General features: G+C 38.7%; 1 protein-coding gene across 50 annotated transcripts in view; it reads left to right on the forward strand.

Annotated features, from left to right (window-relative positions):
- The window catches only part of ZNF644 (zinc finger protein 644), a 116,271-nt gene that overhangs the window by 75,735 nt on the left and 17,961 nt on the right, over positions 1-22,575 (forward strand). For 21 of the 50 annotated variants that reach the window (XM_085024085.1, XM_085024088.1, XM_085024081.1 and 18 more), the window contains 2 exons: positions 15,761-18,798; positions 18,982-19,587. In XM_085024085.1, coding sequence (XP_084880211.1) covers positions 15,761-18,798; positions 18,982-19,587 — 3,644 coding nt within the window. Of the gene's footprint in view, positions 1-9,299; positions 9,337-11,316; positions 11,394-15,760; positions 18,799-18,981; positions 19,588-21,469; positions 21,593-22,575 lie in introns of all 50 variants that reach the window. The other 29 variants (XM_085024068.1, XM_085024069.1, XM_021090266.2 and 26 more) reach the window with 5 other exon arrangements.

The raw sequence follows: 22,575 nt of genomic DNA on the forward strand, positions 1-22,575 counted from the left end.
GCAAATTTAAGCCATTTTTAGATCCCTTCACACATTCAACCTTTGGGGGAAATTTTTCTGAAAACCTAAGTGAGTGGTAAACTTATGCACTGTGTGCCCTCAACCTGAATGTTGTGGAATTTGTATCAGATTGCATAGTCAAAATGATTTTTAACCCCATGAAGTTATTGCTCCATTGATGTAGTATTTAGTCTTGACAGTGAAAAGTCTGATGCTATTCTGATTCCTGATCTTTTCTATAAAACCTTTTTATAGTTCTTTTGAGATTGTCGTCTCCATTCTTTCCAGAGCCCTGTTTATGACTTCTGGTTTATGGTTTCATTTGCCTTGGTATACCTCTCTCTTCTAGTTCATCTGCTTTCATTTCATTAGCATTTTGTTAAAAAGAGAAGATAAATTTATATCCTTGATAGACCCTAAGGAATCAGAAACTCTTAGATCCTGAGTGGCCACTTTAAGTCCTTTTTCTTTAGAGCGCTGAGTCAAGGATTGCGATTTCCCCTTTTATTGCTCATTGAATATTATTTCGCTGACGCTCTCCTTATTCCCACAAGAATGATATTATTCTAGCCCCAGCAACTCTTAAGACATGCTTCTTCCCGTGGCTCTTTAGTTTCTGCTCATTTATCCTGTTTATTATACCCTGGGAGTGTTATAAGGTCCCCAGTATTTCCTCCCAGAATTAATATATGCTTGTAAGGGTCTCCTTTTTCATTAGGAGCAGTGGACAACTTCAGTGTCTTCATTTCATAAATGAACCAAGTGAATGTCAAGGTTCATGGGGAACGAACATTTCATTAGTAGTTACGAAATGCCAGGCTCTTTGCTACGTATGTTTTATATACATTATCTTATTTTATCCTCACAATTTAAGTAGGTTTCACTCTTTAAGTTTTATTGAAGTATAGTTGATTTACAGTGTCGTGCTAATTTCTGCTGTACGAAAGTGACTCAGTTATATATGTACCTACATCCATTCTTTTTCAGATTCTTGTCCCACATAGACCATTAGAGAATATTAGGTAGAGTTCCCTGTCCTATACAGAAGGTTCCTATTGGCCAGTCCTTTCATATACCACGGTGTGATATGCCAGTTGCAAGCCCCCAGTCCATCCCTTCCTCCACTACCTGTCCCCTGTGGTAACATAAGTTTCAAAGTCTGTGAGTCTCTTTCTCTTCTGCAAATAAGATCATTGGTATCCATTTTTAGATTCCACATATAAGGATAGCATATGATGTTTGTCTTTCACTGTCTTTATTTAGTATGGTAATTTCTAGGTCCATCAATATTGCTGCAAGTGGCATTATTTCATTTTTTTATGGCTGAGTAGTATTCCATTGTATACATGTACCATATCTGTTTTATCCATTCCTCCTTTAATGGACATTTAGTTGCTTCTATTTCTTGGCTGTTATAATAGTGCTGCAATGAACATTGGAGTGCATGTATCTTTTCGAATTACAGTTTTCTGCAGATGTATGCCTAGGAGTAGGATTGCTGGATCATATGGTAGTTCTATTTTTAGTTTTTTGAAGACTATCCATACTATTTCCTATAGTGGTTGTACCAGTTGACATTCCACCAACAGTGTAAGAGGGTGCCTTTTCCTCTGCACCCTGTCCAGCATTTATTGTTTGTAGACTTCTTGATAATACCCCTTCTGGCTGGTGTAAGGTAGTACCTCACTGTAGTTTTGATTTGAATTTCTCTAATAATTAGAAATATTGAGTATCTTCTCAAGTGTTTTTTGGCCATCTGTATGTCATCTTTGTAGAAATATCTGTTTAGGTCTTCTGCCCATTTGTTTTTATTGGGTTGTTGGAGTTTTTGATACTCAGCTTCACAAGTTGTTTGTATATTTTGGAGATTAATTTCTTGTCAGTTACATTATCTGCAAGTATTTCTCCTATGCTGTGTGTGGTCTTTTCGTTTTATGTATTTTGGAGATCAATCCCTTGTTAGTTGCTTCATTTGCAAATATTTTCTCCCATTCAGTGGGTTTTTTTTTTTTCCCCCATTTTGTTTAGGGCTTCCATTGCTGTGCAAAAACTTTATGACTTAGGTCGCATTAGTTTATTTTTGTCTTAATTTTCATTGTTCTAGGAGATGGATTTGGAAAGATATAGCTGTGGTTTATGTCAGAGTGTTCTGTCTGTGTTTTCCTTTAAGGGTTTTTATAGTATCATGTCTTATATTTAGGTCTTAAATCTATTTTGAGTTTATTTTTGTGTGTGGTGTTAGTGTTTTGATTTCATTCATTTACAGGTATCTGTTCAGTTTTTCCAACACCACTTATTGAAGCCATTGTATATCCTTGCTTTTTTGTTGTAGATTAGTTGATTGTAGGTGCATGGGTTTATTCTTGGGCTTTCTATTTTTTCACTGATCTATATTTCTGTGTTTGTGCCAGTACCATATTGTTTTGATGATTGTAGCTTTATAATATAGTCTGAAGTCAGGGAGCCTGATTCTTCCAGCTCCCCCCCCCCCCCAGGATTGCTTTGGCTATTTGGGATCTTTTTGTGTTTCCATACAAATTTAAAATATTTTTATTCGGTTTTGTGAAAAATACCATTGTTACTTTGATAGGAATTGCACTGAATCTGTAGATTGCTTTGGGTGGTATAGTCATTTTGACAGTATTGATTCTTCCAGTCCAAGAGCATGGTATATTTTCCCATCGGTTCATGTCATCTTTGATTTCTTTCATCAACATCTTATACTTTTTATAGTATAGATCTTTTGTGTCTTTAAGTAAGTTTATTCCTAGATATTTTATTCTTTTTAATGTGATAATAAGTGAGATTGTTTCCCTAATTTCTCTTCCTGATCTTTCATTGTTAGTATATAGAAATGCAGTATATTTCTGTGTATTAATATCACATCCTGCAACTTTGCCAAATTCATTAATGAGCTCTAACAAAGTTCTGGTGGCATCTTTAGAATTTTCTATGTATAGTATCATGTCATCTGCAAAGTTTTACTTCTTCCTTTCCAATTTGGAATTCTTTCATTTCTTTTTCTCCTCTGATTGCCTTGGCCAGGACTTCCAAAACTATATTGAATAAAAGTGACAAGAGTGGACCTGCTCCTTCTTTTGTTCTTGATCTTAGCAGGAATTCTTTCAGCTTTTCATCATTGGGAATGATGTTAGTTGTGGGTTTATCATATATGGCCTTTATTATGTTGAGTTACATTCCTCAATGCCCACTTTCTTGAGAATTTTTATCAGAAATGGGTGTTGGATTTTGTCAAAAGCTTTTTCTACATCTATTGAAATGATCATATGGTTTTTATTTTGCAATTTGTAATGTGGTGTTTCACACTGCTTGATTTGCAGATATTGAAAAATCCTTCTATCCCTGGGATAAATCACCACTTGATCATGTTGTATGTTTTTTTTTTAATGTATTTCTGGATTCGGTTTGCTAGTATTTTGTTGAGGATTTTTGCATCTGAGCTCATCAGTGATAATGGCTTGTAATTATCTTTTTTTGTGGTACATTTTTCTGGTTTTCATATCAGGGTGATGGTGGCCTCATGGAATGAATTTGGGAGTGTTCCTTCCTCTGTAACTTTTTGGAATAGTTTCAGAAGGATAGATATTAACTCTTCCTAAATGTTAGATAGAATTCACCTAAAAAGCCAGCCAATCCTGAACTATTGTTAGTTCGAAATTTTTTAATCACAGTTTCAATTTCAGTATTTGCGATGGGTCCACTCATCTTTTCTGTTTCTTCCTCGTTCACTCTTGGAAGATTGTACCTTTCTAAGAATTTGTCTATTTCTTCTGGTTGTCCATTTTATTGGCATATAGTAGTTTGTGGTAGTCTCATGATCCTTTGTATTTCTATGATGTCTGTTGTTAACTTCTTTTTTATTTTGAATATTATTGATTTGAGCCTCTCCCTTTTTTTTTCTTGATGGCTAAGGGTTTATCAATTTTGTTGATCTTTTCAAAGTACCAGGTTTTTGTTTCATAGATCTTTTCTATTGTATTCTTCATTTTCTATTTCATTTGCCTTTGCCCTAATCTTTATGATTTCTTTCCTTCTACTCACTAGGGGTTTTGTTTGTTTTTCTTTCTCTAGTTGCTTTAGGTGTAAGGTTAGATTGTTTATTTGAAATTTGTTTCCTGAAGTATTCTTGTTTGCTATAAACTTCACTCTTAAAACTGCTTTTGCTGCATCCCATAGGTTTTAGATTGTTGTGTCTTTTTTGTCTGTAGATATTTTTATATTTCCTCTTTGATTTCTTCAGTGATCCATTGGTTCTTTAGTAGCATATTGTTTGGGCTTCATGTGTTTGTGTTTTTCGCAGCTTTTTAAATTGTCGTTGATGTCTACTCTTACTGCATCATGATCAGAAAAGATGCTTGATATGATTTCAATTTTCTTAAATTTACCAACACTTAATTTCTGGCCAGGAGTGTGATCTATCCTAGAGAATGTTCCACGTGCATTTGAGAAGAATGCTGTGTTTTGTTTTGTTTTGTTTTGATGAATGTTCTATAAATGTCTATTAAGTTCATTTAATCTGATATGTCATTTAAGGCCTATGATTCCTTGTTGATTTTCTATCTAGATGATCTGTCCATTGCTGTAAGTGGGGTGTTAAAGTCCTCCACTATTACCGTGTTATTGTCAGTTTCTCCTTTTATGTCTGTTATCAGTTGCTTATATATTGAAGTGTTTCTATGTTGAATGCATGTATATTTACAATTGTTATATCTTCTTGGATTGACGCTTTGATCATTATGTAATGTCTGTCTTTGTCTCTTGTAACCATCTTCATTTTAAAGTCTGTTGTTTCTGATACAAGTATTGCTACTTCAGCTTTCTTTTGTTTTCCATTTGCATGGAATATCCTCTGCCATTCTCTCACTTTCAGGTTGTACATGTCCCTAGAACTAAATTGGGTCTCTTGTAGACAGTGTGTATATGGGTCTTGTTTTTGTATCCATTCAGCCAGTCTGTGTCTTTTGTCTGGAGCAGTTAGTCCATTTACATTTAAGGTAATTGTTTATATGTATGCTTTTATTGTCATCTTGTTAATTGTTTTGAATTTGTTTTTGTTGATTTTTTTTTTCTCCTCCTTTTGTTGTCTTCTCTTGTGGTTTGATGAATATCTTTAGTTGTGTTTGGATTGCTTTTTCTTATTTGTGTGTGAATCTATTGTAGATTTTTGGTTTCTTATTACCAGGAGGTATGGATATAGGAGTCTGTATATATATACAAGATTGTTTTAAGTTGCTGGTCTCTTCATTGGAAATACATCTCCAGTATCCTGCATTTGTACCCTCCTCACAATTGCTGGTTTGGTATCATGTTTGTGTGTAGGTGATTTCCTGCCTTTACTATGTTTGGCTGTACTAGCAAGCCTTCTCACTTGTAGTTTTCTTATTTCTGGTTGTGGCCTTTTCTTTTCCACTTAAAGAAGTTCCTTTAGCCTTTGTTGTACAGTTGGTTTGGTGGTGCTGCATTCTCTTAACTTCTGCTTGTTTGTAAAGCTTTTGATTTCTCCTTCAAATCTAAATGAGAGCCTTGCTGGTTAGAGTATTCTTGGTTGGAAGTGTTTTCCTTTCATCACTTTAAGTATATGGTGCCACTTCCTTCTGGCCTGCAGTTTCTGCTGAAAAATCAGTTGACAACCTTACTGGGGTTCCTGTGTATGTTATTTGTTGCTTTTCCCTAGCTGCTTTCAATATTTTCTTTTTGTCTTTAATTTTGGTCAGCTTTATTAATATGGGTTTATTCTATATGGTACTCATTGTGCTTCCTGAATTTGAGTAAGTGATTCCTTTCCCGTGTTAGCAAAGTTTTTGGCTATTAGCTCTTCAAATATTTTCTCTGGCCCTTCCTCTCTTCTCCTTATGGCACCCCTATAATGAGAATGTTGGTGCATTTAATGTTGTCACAGAGTTCTCTTAGATGCTTCTCATTTCTTTTCATTCTTTTTTTCTTTATTCCATTTCTGCATTATTGATTTACACCTGTCTGTCTTCCATCTCACATATCTGTTCTTCTGCCTCCTGTGTTCTGCTCTAGGTTCCTTCTAGTGAATTTTTCATTTCAGTTATTGTGATTTTTTAAATTTTATTTTTTATTTTTTGTTTTCAGGGCAGCTCCAGTGGCACATGGAAGTTCCCAGGTTTGGGGTCAAATCGGAGCAACAGCTGCCAGCTTACACCATAGCCACAGCAGTGCCAGATCTGAGCAGTGCCTGCAGCCTACACCACAGCTCACAGCAATGCCGGATCCCCGACCCACTCTGCATCCTCTGGAATACCAGTGAGATTGGTTTCTGCTGTGCCCCAACAGGAACTCACTCAGTTACTGTGTGTTTCATCTCTACTTGGTTAATCTCCAGACCTTCTATAGCTTTGTTAGCCATTTCTCGTAACTGATCAATCTTTGCTGCTAGACCTTTTCTGAGATCTTGGACCATCCTTACTATCATCACTCTAGAGTCTCTTTTCCATGTAGGTTGCTTGTTTCCATTTCACTTAACTGTTTTTCTGTGGTTTTGTCTTCTTCATCCAGAGTGTTTTTCTCTGCCTTTTAATTTTGTATAGCTTTCTGTGTGATCTCCTTTTGGCAAGCAGCAAGGTTGTAGTCACTCTTGCATCTGGTGTATGCTCCCTTGGGAGTGAAGTTAATACAAAGGCTTGAGGCCTCCTTCCTGATGGGAGGGACTGGTGCACCTGCCTGTTGGTAGGTTGAGCTGAGTTTTGTCCCCCTGGTGGGTGGGACTTTGTCTCTGGGTGTAATTAGAGGTGGCCGTGTGCCTGGGAGGACTTTAGGCAGCCTATCTACTGATGGGCGGGGCTGTGTTCCCACCTGTTTGTTGCTTGGCCTGGGACTTTGCCCTGGTGGAAGGGGCCCGATTTTTCCTAAATGGCATCCTCTAGGGGAGCTCACAGCCATGATTGTTCTGTGGAACCTCTCAGTTTCCAATGTTCTGCCCTAATTTGAGCCGCAGCTGCTCCATGCTTTCCCAGGAGACCCTCCAAGACTCATAGGTAGGTCTGACCCAGATTCTTGTGGTCTCTCTTTGCCCTGGGACCCAGTGCACATGAAACCCTGTGTGCACTCTCCATGAATGGAGTCTCTGTTTCCCTGAGTCCTGTGATGCTCCTGTGCTCAAGCTCCACTGGCCTTCAGCACTAAGTGCTCTGGTGCCTCCTCCTCCCAATGCCAGACCCCCAAGCGGGGGAACCTGTGATACGGTTATTTTTCAGTCTGTGTTTCATACACCCAGTGCATATGGGATTGCTCAGATCACAGAATTGCCCCTCCTACCATCTGGATGTGGCTTCTTCTTTGTCTTTGGGTGTAGGATATCTTTTTTGGCAGCTTCCAGTCTGTTTTGTTGATGGTTGTTGAGCAGTTAGTTGCGATTTTGGTGTTTTTGTGAGAGGTCAGCTTGAATCCTTCTGTTTCACCATCTTGTTTCTCCATGTTTTGCTCTTATTTTTTAGGCACCTTGAAGTTAAAAGAAAGTGTGGTAACTTTGCCCTAAACTAGACATTGTAGAGCTGTTTTTCAAACCCCAACCTGTCTGCCTCCTAAGAGTGATTCTCTTGACATTGCACTATGACATTTAGCTAAAACCCTCTCTTTTCTGTGAGGATATTCTTAACCATGGTGTTTTATAGGACCTTCTACTTTCTCTAAATTCCAGGTTGTATAATTCATATTACTCACTGGGGAAATAATGTATTGCTTTTTATTGATAACTTTTTTTTATTCATATGTGTTCTGTGTAGTCTTACTCCTCTTCTGTTAGATAGAGGTACAATTAAAAAATATATACTGAAGATACACACCATTTGATTAGTATTAAGAATTATTAAAATTACTAACATTTTTTTCCTGAAATGGTCTCGTTTTTTTGTGGTTTTTTTCTTTTTTTTTCTTTTTAGGCCTGCACCCGTGGCATATTGATGTTCCCAGGCTAGGGGCCTAATCGGAGCTATGGCTGCTGGCCTCTGCCACAGCCATGGCAATTCAGGATCCGAGGCACATCTGCGACCAACACCCCAGCTCATGGCAACGCTGGATCCAAAGCCAATGAACGAGGCCAGGGATGGAACCCATGGTTCCTAGTTCGATTCATTTCTGCTGCACCACAGTGGGAGCTCCTGATCTCAGTTTTAAATATACCTTAGTGATCAACAGTAATATACTGTTGATAACATTTTGGGGTTTGGGATTGGGTAAATTGGGAATCATTTGTTCTGTCTTCTCTTGACCAATGCTTTCAGTCCCTCTTCATGTGACTAATCCTGAAAGAAACCCTTTTAAATCATAGTTGTTTAAAAAGAGCTCTGCATTTGATTATTAACACACACTTGTGTTTTTTAAATATAGCATCCTGTTTTCTGTAATATTTTGGTGAAATTTTGTAATTACTTAAATTTTACGTAATAAATAAATGCCTCTGGTTTTATAATTAAAACTTCAGAATTGAGCATGTAACAAATAAAAACCCGTTAGCAGCTCAAATGTAAAATCAGAAAAAAAGCAGTAGCTGGTTTGTGATTTGCCATCACAAAAATATACTTTCTTTTTTGTTTTGAGACAGTGATATGTGAAAGGTACCTACTTTGTTTTAAGGAAAGCAAATTTCTTATTTGCATTTTTTACCATCCTGAATAATAATTATAAAGTAGTGATTACCTTCAAATATTTTTTGGAGATAATTGGAATTTTGGAGGCTGATTTTAGAGGAAAAAAGACAAGTTGAGTATATGATAACATCAGTAAGAGAGTTCATGTTTAATGAAAAGGATTTTATAGAAAATAAACTTCTAGTTTTGTTTTATCTTATAGTTCTCTGTGAAAGCGTCAAACTTACCAATCTAAATATGTATACACTGAATTAACTTACTAGCATTTAAATGCTTATAATGTAGGTGAAAGTTTAGTACTTATTATAGGATTACAGTTTTCTTTTGTTTTTTTTTGTTTGTTTGTTTGTTTTTACTCTCTAAACCCTCCTTTCAGTAAAATTGACCTGTAATTCAGGGAAGTAATTTATTCTCTGGATGTGAGAATATTCTTTTTTATTTCCCATTAGACAGTGAACAACTTTGTTTCTTAAATATGATGAACATGTGATTAGCAGATGACTTAATGGAACTTGTAGAATAAGAGTTTGATTTTAATCATTAAAGTCTACAGAAGTTGGATTTTTTTTAAAATACAGATGAGTATGTGAAGCTTTGAATTTGAAAGAGTTATCGGAATTGTTTGAGTGTTAGAAAGAAACAAGCATAACCTTTCTTACGTTCCAGGCAATGTATTAAGGCACAAATCGTCTCTTCAACTATTGTAGTTGTTTGCGTTTGCAGTCATGTCACTGACTTCGATGCGCCTACTCTCGTGGACCTTGACCTTGTGGGATCATACGTGGCTGGGGCAGAAGTTTTAGCAGCAGCATTTTGAACATTTTCAACTTTCTAGATCTTGAACGTTCTCCTAGCCTTTCCTGAATAACCACTAGGCAGATAGACCCCTGACGTTGATACTGACTCTGTACTCAAAACTTGCCTTTCTCACAGTTCCTTCTCTCCCACTGATCATTGTCAAATGTACAGGTACGGTAATTTTTAATGCTGGAATTCTCTTTGCCCTCAAGAATTGTTTCTTTTCTGCAGCAGCTCATTCCATATGCATATATAATATTGATCTTACCACTTTGAGTATTTTTTATTATCTCTTTTTTCACTTCTAACATAATTACGTATTTTGTCTTCCTAGGACTTCTAACACATGTACTTCTTCTGCACTTACCGGATGGTGGTGGGTTAATAAATTATCTCAAAATAAGCAGAAACAGCAAACATATCATAGATTGAGGAACACCAAAAGACCCAAAGTAAAATAATAATTTATGGCAGTTTAATACTCTGTTGGTAGAAGGCAGAGTTGACACAGTACCTCTGACTCGTGTCAATTATACACTTATGGTCAAAAGTTTGATTGGTTAGAAAGTTGTATGAAGGAAGTTATTGCTTGCTACAAATTTTAAAAAGACGTGAATGGTTGTAGTAGGAGCCCTATGCTTATGTGTGTCACTTACTCTGTCAAAACTGAGATGGTCGCTTTTCTTGCTCTGACCACACCACAGCATGGGTGACACAGTCGTCAGGCCTCCACGCTGGGTGTGACTTAGAATGCTCGCCTGTGGCTGCAGCTGCAGCTTACCTTGCCTTTTCTCATTGCAAAATTCTTCATTAGGAGATTAACCTTGGATGAATTAATGTCCAGCCCACTTGTTTTTCTACTCCTGTTGCTTCTCATTATTACGTAATTTTGCCAGGTTGTGAAAGTTACGCCTCTGTGGGCCTCCTCTTCTCCTCCTTGCATTGTCACCTGCTTCAGGTTCCCGCATAGCAGATGGGTCCAGCTGTAGTGCTTAGTGTGCTTTGCAGTAAGAATCGTTGTGTGTTAGTAGGTGTTTATGATCTAGTACCTTACTATTTGTAACATTTTTCTATTAAATGGTGAGGATGATGCACGGCGTTAGGCGTAAAGCTCTTCAGCAAGTTCAGTGTAATTTGGTGGTAGGTAGTACTATCACATACAGATCATTAGTTTGTCATGGCAGTGCCACATGCTGCTGGCAGGATGTACCCACTGTTTTTTATTTTTGGTGTTGCCAGTAGAAAAGATCTCTGCACGTAGAGTTTTCATGGTGCATATACCTCTGTGACCTCAATGCTTTAGTCATTTAGTGCCATATTTCATTGTTCAAGAATCAACTTGTCAATATACTACAGGTTAACTAAAGGATTATTTCAGGTAATTTTAAATTTAGAGAATATTTTTGAAGTTCAACAGTATAAATTTAATTTGTTTTTAGCTCATTATTTCAAATAGTGTTAAATGTTAATAATGCAGTAACCCAGCTTTGCACACATATAGTGCACGTGAGAAAGGACCATAAGGGCTCCTGTTACCCAGTCTCCAATGCTGTGTTTCCTTCTACAATATTCCTGACCGGTAGTGCAACCTACCAAGCCGTTTGTTTTACTCTTGTGTAAGACACCCCTTCGCGATGCTGAATGGTTCCTGTTTCTAGTTTTTCTTATTCTTGAGACAAAACCCACGTCTTTATGATTGAAACATATTGATTATACGTTCTTCCTTCTATATGCCAAACCTTCAAGCATTTGAAAATTGTTAATTGTGCTGGCTAATTGTTATGTTCAACAGAACAGGCTCTCTGTTCATTGCGTTGTGTGCTGGATACCCTTGTGAATGTTCAGTGTGTTTTTGCTTTTCCTCTGATTGTGCTGTCCATCTCAGGGTAGTACCGGGACGGTTCGGGCACACACAGTGTCCCCTGTCTTCACTCGCGTTGTACACGAGGTGGTGAGATGTGGGTATGTATGATTCTGTATAGTATATATGGGCTTAACTATTGACGTAATTTTCGATGTAATATTTCAGTTAATTAAGATTTGTTTTGCAATTAGAATGACAGTTGTGAATGGTTTTCTTTCTTGACCCAATCTCATGTATGACTAACCGAAGCTGTCATGTGTTCACAGGGATAATTTAAATGAACATGGGGTTTGTGAAAATCTGACAGATTCTAACTGTAACTCAGCTAGTGGGCAACATTATAATTTATTTATAGCTATGCAATATAGTCATTAATGAACTAATGTAGAATGAGGGCAAACTGTACTATATTTTTGTGTGAAATCTTACTACATGACAAAGGTTGGCATTATGTAATAAGTACTCACAAAATATTAACCTACTTGCAATAAATACAATTAATAATGTACATAAGAGAATGAAATTAAGCTAATTTTCTATCAAAAAAGAATTATTCATGAACAGAAAGTGGACAGCATAGATTTGATGACAGGAAGGTTGTATCTCGTCGGAATCACTGAGTGACCTAGGAAGCTTGCTCAGAGGGATTACAGAATAATTATGTTAATATGCAATTATCACCTCATTTCTTCTGTAGTAACCTCAAGATGTAGTGTAGTGAGGGTGTTATAGCAAGTGCTGATAGTTTGCAAAAATACTGATGTTTGAGATTTCTGAGACAATAAGTCTAGCTTGAGGCATATAAGTGATGATCTGTCATCTTGAAGACAGATCTGACCTTTGTACTTTTTTTTTAATGCTCACAGTATATAACTACAGGCAGTCATAGCTGCAGAACTCATTATGATTTTCTAGACACTGAAATATGTTTTATGTAGATTTCAAATTCCATTTGCAGCTTTTTATAAAGTGTGTGATTTTTTTAAAGACCATTTTAAAATTCAGTTAAAAGAAAGATTATATGGTTTTGATTACATGGAGGAGGACATAGTAATAGTGTTTAAACATTTAATAAAAAGATCCTAATTGATAGAATAATTTCATTGAAATTTAGAGAGGCTAAACAATATTATTTTATTTTAATTTATTAGTTTCTCTTTTCTTAACTTAATAACGCCTACCTTCAGATATGTCCCCTACTTTGTTACGTTAACATAAACTGATATTTATGTCTCTCATATAAATTTACCTATATAAAGGTGGTTGGAAAAACTATTTGAAACAGTGTGAAATTAGCTTTTAAGTCAAGGGCTTCTTCCCTGGATGCCCCATAAGCATCTGTGAATGTAGGGAAATAATTTTTGATGTCACAATTCTGGGTCCATTATTCCGTGCAACACATTTTGATGATCCATTGTTCTATGTTGTATCTCAGTGCAGTAGTTATGAATCCCGAATACCATTAAGAAAAAATAGAGCGTGAACATATCTGAAAATTAAAATAGTAAAAATTTGCATTGTTGCTAAAATACTAGCTTACTGATTCAATTTGTTATATCCTTTAACTGATGTGGTAGGTCTTTAATATTAACGTACTAACTAATAAGAACAGTTTTCTGAACAAGAATAACTCCTCCATTTTTGAGTAGAGAGAATCAGTTTTGGAGGCAAGTGAGGCCTAGTTCACTGTGTAGGTGTAAAGGACAGCTTTGACTGTGAACCCTCATTTTCTAGTTTAGCAGTATTTAATTTGATCTTCTGTTTTTCTTTTTACTCCATGTGTTTTGTGTATTAAAAAAAAAATCTGTGTTTATAGCCTACTTTTCTCTGTGCTTTTGAGCAAAATGCTTTGATACCTTCACAGCCGGGGCTTGGGGAGGGCTGTTAGCAAGCCGTTGTGGTAATGAGGATGCCGCCTCCAGACCGGCTTGATCTTCTCATCGCTTGTCACCCTGCTGTTCAGGGGCTACCGATGAAGTTGCTTTCAATGGGAAGCGTCTGTTCCATCTCTGAACCTCTCACACCAGAACAGATGGGTGGAACATGGAGCCTGGAAGGTTTTACCTCTGAGGTGGTAACAGTGAAGCCACTCATTAACACTGAATTTACCACTTCGTTAGCAACGTTGCTTCCTGTTGAGAAAAGCTAATACAGGCTTTCAGATTGACTGAGCGTGTATTTGTCTACCTCTGTGATTATAATAAGTAGGAATAAAAAGTAGGTGCCTTTCGGGCTGGTTCTTAGAAAATCCTGCCGTCTATTCCAGACTTATGAGGTGGTTCCTCTTTGGGCCTTTCCCTCTTTCTGCCTAAATTAAGAAGAAACATGAGGAATGGGTAATCGTGTAGCATCACGGTTGGCTTTTCTTTTCATTGACATTTGCACACTCCTTCCTAACACATGTTGATGTGCTGCCCGTTTTTAACTTGTGTGTGTGTGATGTAGAGACCCCTGCTGAGTGCTGCATTAGCACCATTTTGGAGTGATATCATTGAATATGATCTTATTTGAAGGCTATTTTTATTACTGTGGAAATTTGCCAATCTCAAGACAGAATTCTAAAACCTAGAAGGGGCAGAGAAATGATTGTTGGTATAAATAAAAATGCCAAAGAAGGTTATTTGTAGTCTTTGCTGTTTTAAAGAACACATTTTGTAGAAAGAATAAGGTCATATTTATAAGTGGTGCTCTAAGTTGTGACTTAAGACAAAAGTAATTAGCAACAACTGTTTTCTTCTTTAGATTTAATGCTACAAAGCATGTAATTGGGACCATAAAAATATTAGAAATCGTGAACTTTATTGAAAGTGTCTGAATTTCTAAATAACAATTGTAAGTTCCTGCTGTTCTAAAATAGGATTTGTCATTATACAGATTAAAAATCCTACAAAAGAAAAGTGGAAGGCTTTATACATCTGAGAGCCGAGCCTGGTCTGTCTGGTTCACTACCGAGTCTCTGTTCCGAGAGCAATGCCTGGCCCATAGGAAGGGCTCAGTAAATATTTGGGGAATGAATAAAAGTGTGCTGAACACTATGTAAAGGATAATACATGTGCAGTTCTGTGCCAGTACTTCAAGTAACTAAATACTTGGGCTGCCAAACAGCAGGTTTTTTAAATTGTTCTTGAGGGTTATTGAATATTTCGAAGGCCTTGCTCTAACTGCTCAGTCAAGCAATCAGAACCATGGTGGTATTTGCGTTTCTTGAATGGGCTATCCAAATTTCATAGGACGAAAACCGTTTTTCTTCTTATGTTTTAGGAACTTTTGTTTTGATACTGCAATTATGTTTTTACTCATTCAGCACAAATCCTGCCTGAGCACGTATGCCAAGCATTGTGCTGGGTTCTAGAGAGACGAAGGTGACCAGGAACCGGCCTTGCCCTCAGAGAGCTTGTGTTCCTCCAAGAAGATGGGCAGTTCCTGTACGGTGTGGCCGTTTCTAAAAGCAAAATAAGAATAGGGTACAAGGAAACAAACTCTCAGTAGGGGCAATAATTATAGCCATGGTATGTGTGTCTCCTTTTCTTTTAAAATATTCTGTAGACATTGAGTAGATCAACTGTAATAAGCTTTTAAAGATAAAATATTCTCTTCTCATAAGGATTAACTATATAATCAGAAAGGCCTAGAGAGCTATTATCTACATTTTATATGAAGTAAACTAAAAGCATATTTACGGGGTTTGAGAGTAGAGTCAGAATGGTTAGGTCATTGCAGTGGACTGTCAGATTGTAAATGGGATAATGCCCTCAGGGAATGCCTAGAATGTGGGGACTCAGGTTATGAGAGTTTAAGGAAACATAAAACTCCCTTAATTTTACCTTGACTAATTTAGAATGAAGGATGATATGCATAAGGAATGAATGAAACCCAGTGGATGAGACATTTTTTAAGTTAATAGAATTGTAGAGGATGTGAAATGAGAGAGCAGCCTTACTGTAAATAAGAAAATACTGCCCCGTACCCTAGCCATTGGTGTCGGTGGCCCCATGTACATTTTACCGATTGGCACTTGTCCCTCCTCTGAGAAGGGACTTGTAAGCGACCAAACTGTCACTTTTCTGTAATATTTAACAGTTTACCTTCTTCTCTGGTGTGGCATTTCCGTAGTAAATCTACTTGAGATAACTCTTTTTTATTGGCAGTCTATATATGGGAGATTAGGGGCTTGTTTTTTCAGTCTGTAGCATATTCATTTATATCATATGTGTCTCTCTGTGTGTGTTTGTGTTGCTTTTCTGTAGACATTTTGTATCTCTGCAGTACTGGGTGGTGGTTGTCTAGCCCCAAGGGAAAACTTACCTCTGCTGCCCTTTTAAAGTCTTCCAGTTTTCAAAGTATTTCCTCATTCTCGAAACATTATTGGGATCTTAATATAAAGAGTAGAATGAAACTTTCAGCTCTCCGTACAGTCTCATTTTTTTCTTTCATACAAACCTAAATTTCTCTTTCCATTTTCTAGACTAGATGTGTTAAATGGGCTTGCCAACAATATGGATGACTTGAAGACAGACACCGGTGTTCCTGGTGCTAAGGACGAACTCCTAGGTGACGACGGTGTCCTCTCCGACGGGGAGAGTGGAGCTCATGCACCGAGAGACTGCCAGGCGTCATTTCAGAAGAGCAGCGCGCGCCCTCTGCCTGAAGAGCTCTCCAAGGGCAAATCTGAAAAGGCCTCAGGTGGGGGCCCGTCTACTCGATTTATACACGCTGGTGCTCCTACTGTTGCGAGTGAAAACTGTGTCTTGCCTAAAGGAGCTGCCGTGAATGGACCCGTTTCCCATGCCTCCTTAACTAAGACTGCTCATGTGAATAAAGGCAGTGTTTCCTTAACCACTGGACAGCCTGTGGATCAGCCAGCGACAGAATCGTGTTCAACTCTGAAGGTGGCAGCTGATCTTCCGCTGTCTCCACCACAGAAAGCAAGTCAACACCAAGTTCTGTTTTTGTTATCAGATGTAGCACATGCTAAGAATCCAACCCATTCCATTAAAAAACTACCTACCTCTGCCTCAGTTGGTTGTGACATTCAGAATTCAGTAGGAAGTAGTGTCAAGTCGGAGAGCACTTTAATGCATCACGTAGAGGTCGGTGAGGACAGAGAAGACGGACTGGTAAAAGATGACTGTGTCAGTGCGTTAACAGGCATTTCCTCAGGTACCGATGAATTTAGGTCAGAAAATGATGCCAACTGGGATCCCCAGAAAGAGTTCATTCAGTTTCTTATAACTAATGAAGACACAGTGGATACAGCTCCGGTTCACTCTAAGGCAGGTCTAGAAAAGAAGAGAAAACGGAAAATGGATGTGAGTAAGATAACTCGTTACACTGAGGACTGCTTTAGTGATTCCAACTGTGTCCCCGGTAAATCAAAGCTGCCGGAAGTAGACTTCATGGAGCAGAATGAAGAGCTTCAAGCAATAGACTCCCAGAAATACGCGTTCTCAAAAGTGAAACCCGAATCAGCTGATGAAGACTTGGAATCCGTGGAGGCTTTTCAACATCTAATGTATAGCCCAGATAAGTGTGGAGAAGACAGTTCACCCGTTCATACTAGCACTTTCCTTTCAAATTCCTTAAAGAAGAAATGTGAAGAAAGTGATTCTGAGTCACCTGCTACTTTCAGCACCGAAGAGCCATCGTTCTACCCCTGTACCAAGTGCAATGTGAATTTTAGGGAGAAAAAGCACCTCCACAGGCATATGATGTATCATTTAGATGGGAATAGTCACTTTCGCCACCTTAATGTCCCGAGACCATATGCTTGTAGAGAATGTGGGCGGACGTTTCGAGATCGTAACTCACTACTAAAGCATATGATTATTCACCAAGAGAGAAGACAGAAGCTGATGGAGGAAATTCGTGAACTGAAAGAACTTCAGGACGAAGGCAGAAGTGCCCGGTTGCAATGCCCGCAGTGTGTGTTTGGTACCAATTGCCCTAAAACGTTTGTGCAGCATGCTAAAACCCACGAAAAAGACAAAAGGTACTACTGCTGTGAGGAGTGCAACTTCATGGCAGTGACGGAAAATGAATTGGAATGCCATCGCGGAATCGCCCATGGAGCCGTGGTAAAATGCCCCATCGTCAGCTCCGATGCAGCCCAGAGGAAGACGCAAAAAAAGACTTTCATGAAAGACTCCGTCATAGGATCCTCCAAAAAATCAGCTGCCTACGTGTGTAAGATGTGTCCTTTCACTACTTCAGCCAGAAGTATTTTAAAAAAACACACGGAGTACTTGCATTCGTCATCATGCAGTGACTCATTGGGCAGCCCGCTTGGACTTGATAAGAGAAAAAGTGACATCCTGGAAGAGCCGATAGATATTGATAGTCCTAAACCATTAACTAAACACCAGTCAACAACCTTTCCAAAGAATTCTGCTTTAAAACAAGATGTAAAGCCAACATTCGGAACATCCTCCCAGGCGAGTAATTTTTCAAAATTCCATAAGCGGCCCCACAGAGTGCAGAAAGCTCGGAAAAGCATTGCCCAGTCAGGTGTAAATGTATGCAGTCCGAACAGTTCTCCTCGTGAGACTGTTAGGATTAGAAACAGCATCGACCAAAAACCTAAGTATTTCCATCAGGCAGCAAAGGAAAAATCTAATGCCAAGGCAAATAGCAACTATTTATACAGACATAAATATGAAAACTACAGGATGATCAAAAAATCAGGTGAATCATATCCTCTGCATTTCAAAAAAGAAGACTCTAGTTCATTGAATTCTCTACATCTGTTTTCATCATCAAATAATTCTCGCAATAGTTTTATTTCAGACCCTCATAACTCTGACACCAAAAGGCCAGAAGGCTTCAAAGACCACAGACGTGTAGCTGTAAAGAGAGTAGCTAAGGAATCTAAGAAGGAAAGTTCTGTTGGAGGAGAAGACTTGGATAGCTATCCAGATTTCTTGCACAAAATGACCGTGGTTGTTTTGCAAAAACTCAATTCTGCTGAGAAGAAAGACAGCTATGAAACCGAAGATGAAAGTTCCTGGGATAATGTTGAGCTCGGCGACTACACTACACAGACTATAGAAGATGAAACCTACCATGATATCAATCGGGAACACGTCAGCTTATTCCCTCTGTTTAAAAACAAGGTGGAAGGTCAGGAGCCTGGAGAAAATGCGACCCTTAGTTATGATCAGAATGATGGCTTTTATTTCGAATATTACGAAGACGCTGGAGCGAATAACTTTTTGCATGAGATCCATGATCCTCAGCATTTAGAAAATGCAGAAACTTCACTGTCCAAGCATAGCTCTGTTTTTCATTGGACGGATTTGTCGCTGGAGAAGAAGTCATGTCCTTACTGCCCAGCAACATTTGAAACAGGCGTTGGGCTGTCAAATCATGTCCGAGGGCATCTTCACCGAGCGGGCCTGAGCTATGAGGCCCGGCACGTCGTATCGCCAGAGCAGATAGCCACCAGTGACAAAATGCAGCATTTCAAAAGAACCGGCACAGGAACACCCGTTAAGCGAGTTAGAAAAGGTAAGTTTTCGTATGGCTCATTTGAGCTCATGTATCGGTATTGGAAATCAAAGGATTTGAAGGCTTTGCTCAAATTTGATCTTTACTAGAATCACATATAATTTCACATCTCAGAGTTAATTTGTTTTCAGGTGGTCAATTTATTAAAAATTCTGACACCTACTCTTAAAAAATTTTTTTTAGCTATAGAGAAGTCTGAAACCACTTCTGAACACACTTGTCAGCTCTGTGGTGGTTGGTTTGATACTAAAATTGGATTATCAAATCATGTTAGAGGCCACCTGAAAAGACTTGGGAAGACCAAATGGGATGCTCACAAATCTCCAATCTGTGTTCTGAATGAGATGATGCAAAATGAGGAAAAATACGAAAAAATCTTAAAGGCATTGAACAGTCGTCGTATTATTCCTAGACCATTTGTAGCTCAAAAACTCGCGTCAAATGATGACTTTCTGTCTCAAAATGTTATACCTCTTGAAGCATACCGTAATGGCCTAAAGACGGAAGCTTTATCAGTGTCTGCATCAGAGGAAGAAGGGTTGAGTTTCTTAAATGAATATGATGAAACAAAACCAGAACTGCCCAGTGGAAAAAAGAATCAGTCTCTTACACTGATAGAACTGCTTAAAAATAAAAGGATGGGAGAAGAGAGGAATACTTCTGTTTCTCCTCAAAAGATCCATAGTCAGACTGCAAGAAAGAGATTTGTTCAGAAGTGTGTTCTTCCATTGAACGAAGATAGTCCATTGATGTATCAGCCACAGAAAATGGACTTCACTATGCACTCAGGTAAGAGGACATTTATGACTCTCTTACGTAATTGAAACACAACGATGTTGACCTTAGTGGAATCTTTGTAGAAGATACTTCCTCAGAATCTTTTTATTTAAGCTGCTGAGAGATTGGTTACACTGTTATGTCTTGTATAAATCATCAGTTGATGTGCATCAGCTCTGAGTTCTCTGCCTCGTCTCCTGGTCACAGTGCAAGGTGAGGACAAGAGCGAAAACAGACAGACAAAAAGCTGATCTGTAAAAATAAAATTTGCTGTGGCCGGGGCCTGGTTCTTTGGCTGGGAGGTTGATGTTGTTCGGAGGCGTAGTGTTACTGGAGAAGCTGTCGTATGCTCGCCAGTGCTCCAGAGTGATCCTGTTACCCAGATTTTAGTGGTCGGTTTTCCCACTGCTTAGGGAAAAGAAGACAGACTCTTGAAACGGAAGGGATTGCTTCTGTTGTGTGTCGTGACTACCCTGAAGAAACTTCGCCCTCTCCAGTCCCTCGCGATACCATGGGGTAGTTGATTTTGGAGAACTGTTGTGAGTTCTAAAGACATTTGTTCGAGATCTTAGGTTTTACTGTCATGTTCTCATGGAACAGAACAGATGGTTTCGCTTAGTGGTTGTGCACCGGTTGTTTTTCCTTTGCAAAAGGATATTTTGTATGTATTGGCAAATGTTGTGGCAGATAAAGTCACCAAACTTTATTTGGTGTAGCTAAGTCCGGTTTATACTTTAGGCTGGAAAAACGCTGTGTCTGGACAGATGTCTTTTGGAGGTTAGAGAATGTTGAGGATCCGTTAAGAGGATCTCGTAAGTTTAGCCCCGGGGTGAATGTGTAACCGGTCAGTGGATTCGTAATGAGTAAAATTCCTGTAATGTTGGCTTGTTTTCTGTGGGCAGTCATTGGGATGTTGCAGGTATTGGTAATGAATGCACTCTCGATTTGAGGAGAGATGACTGCGCTTCAGTGGTCTGAAAAACCATTTCTCTTGTACGGGCTTCTGGCTAATAGGGCTCCTTCTTTTGTACGAAGAGTCTTTCAAAGCTGACTTTTCACCGTCTTTCAGAGGGATGAAACGCAGGGGCGATGTGTTAGCAGTGTTGGCCGAGGTGCAGGAAGCCTCGGAGAGGGAAACCGTAGGTGTGGCTCTCACGACAGTGGTGTGGAAAGCAATTGAAACGTGTCGCGGGCACGAGGGTTGTCTGAGAAGGTAGGAGTTTCTTATTGTCTCCCTGTGTTTTCTTTACCGTGATGACTAAGATGTTAGCTTGTGGATCATTTATTTAGCACGAAGATTTGAGCAAAAAACTTGAAATCATTAACTTTCATTATTGATTGCGCTTTCAGAGTAGTGAACGTAAGATGCCCTGAATAAAATGTTGTGTCTCACAGCTGTGCAGTGGTGTGTTTTCTCCAAGCCTTCCTCAGAAAGCCTGATTTAGTATTGAGCCGCTTACGGTTTTGTGGGCAAAACACCTTAATTACCACTTTGTCAACTAGACTTTCGGATTTTTTTTTTTTAATTGGTAATGTTGTACACTTTGAAACTTCTCAACAGAACTGTGCTCTCCAAGTCACAGGATCGCACTCTAGGTTTAGGAAGTGATCTGCGCAACACAGAAATCTGCAGGAAAGCGACAATAGGTGTTAAATCCCGAGGGGCTCCGGGGTTCACGTCACCCTCTCGCACCTTTCCAGAGAGCATGGTGTGGCTCCAAATACTAACTCCAACCTACTAACAATTAACTGAATTTCTCCGCTGTAGCTTAAGCTAATTCATTGAACGTTTTTTAAAGCCATCTTTATTGTGGTACTTTTCTTCACGCTTTCAGCTAAGAAAATTTCACTTTTTGAAGTGAGAACCGGATTATAGTTTTCTTTTGAATGCTAGGTATGCCTGTGAAGCTTAGAACATGTGTGCATTGCAATACGACGTTTACAAGCGCTGTTAGCCTGTCCAACCACTTACGCGCTTATGCACGAAAGAAGAGTGCTGGACTTTTGACTGGTACAGGTATGTTTGAACAGATAACACAGCAAGTCTGTTTGATACGATACACTTTTTTTCTCACCCAGGCTGGTGCTAGTTCAGATGGTATTTATAGCTTTCTTTGGTACACGGCAGTTGAGTCTGAATACACATTAAATTTCAGCAACTCGTAAACTGTTGGATGTAATTTTAAGCAAGCTATTTTTTTCATTTGGCTCTTGACTGGGGGGGAAAGGTAACCCGGTAGAGATGTGGAACTTTCGAGTCTCCATTATTCCTATTAATTTTTAAAATAGACAATTTTTGGTTTTTAAATTTTTGTTAGTAGATTCCAGTAAGATGCCTCTCTTTAGATTAAAAAAAAAAAAAAAGATTGTAGTTGTAGCTTAGGGATGTGCTTTATTGAGAAAAGCAATCATTGTGAAAGATCAAATACGTCGCTAGATTAGTAAACCAAGCAAACAAATGAGTCTTCCTAACAGTCTCTAGATCAGCTCTTTGAAGGGGCAGAGCCTTCACAGTGGCCCGTGTCGATGACGGAATAGATTTTTCTTTTAATGCCCCTAAACTATATGTAGGATTAATAAATGCAGCTGTGCCCATAAATGGTTACATGCACATTTCTGTGTTATTGTTGGCTGGTTAGCCCAGCCTTGCAGATACCTTTTCATCGCGCTAGCTTGTGAAAACTTCATTAGCTTACTGAGACGTGACACCGCTTCTTACCCCTACGAAATGCCTGGCTCTTTTTGTTTGTAGCCTTTCAAGCTACCCTGCTTTAGCAAATCCCATTGCTCTCGCATCTTGAAGTCGTCTCTCTTTTCCAAATAGATCTCCTTTTGCCTGAAGTTCTCCCCCGAGTCTTCCTTTCTCTCTCGCTCTTGCAGGTCGCTGCCTTCTGCTTTCTTCCAGTCGTTGTTTATCCAGCTGTTTTGCTCTTCCTCATGTCCTCCTATGGCTCACATCCAGGATGTTCTTGCCACCAAAGAAACACTTTTATTCACACC

The sequence above is a fragment of the Sus scrofa genome, chromosome 4, assembly GCF_054392235.1.
Source record: "Sus scrofa isolate SSC_HxYL_T2T_F1_AM1 chromosome 4, Sscrofa_HxYL_maternal_Yorkshire_Landrace_v2.0, whole genome shotgun sequence".
NCBI classification, from domain to species: Eukaryota; Metazoa; Chordata; class Mammalia; order Artiodactyla; family Suidae; genus Sus; species Sus scrofa.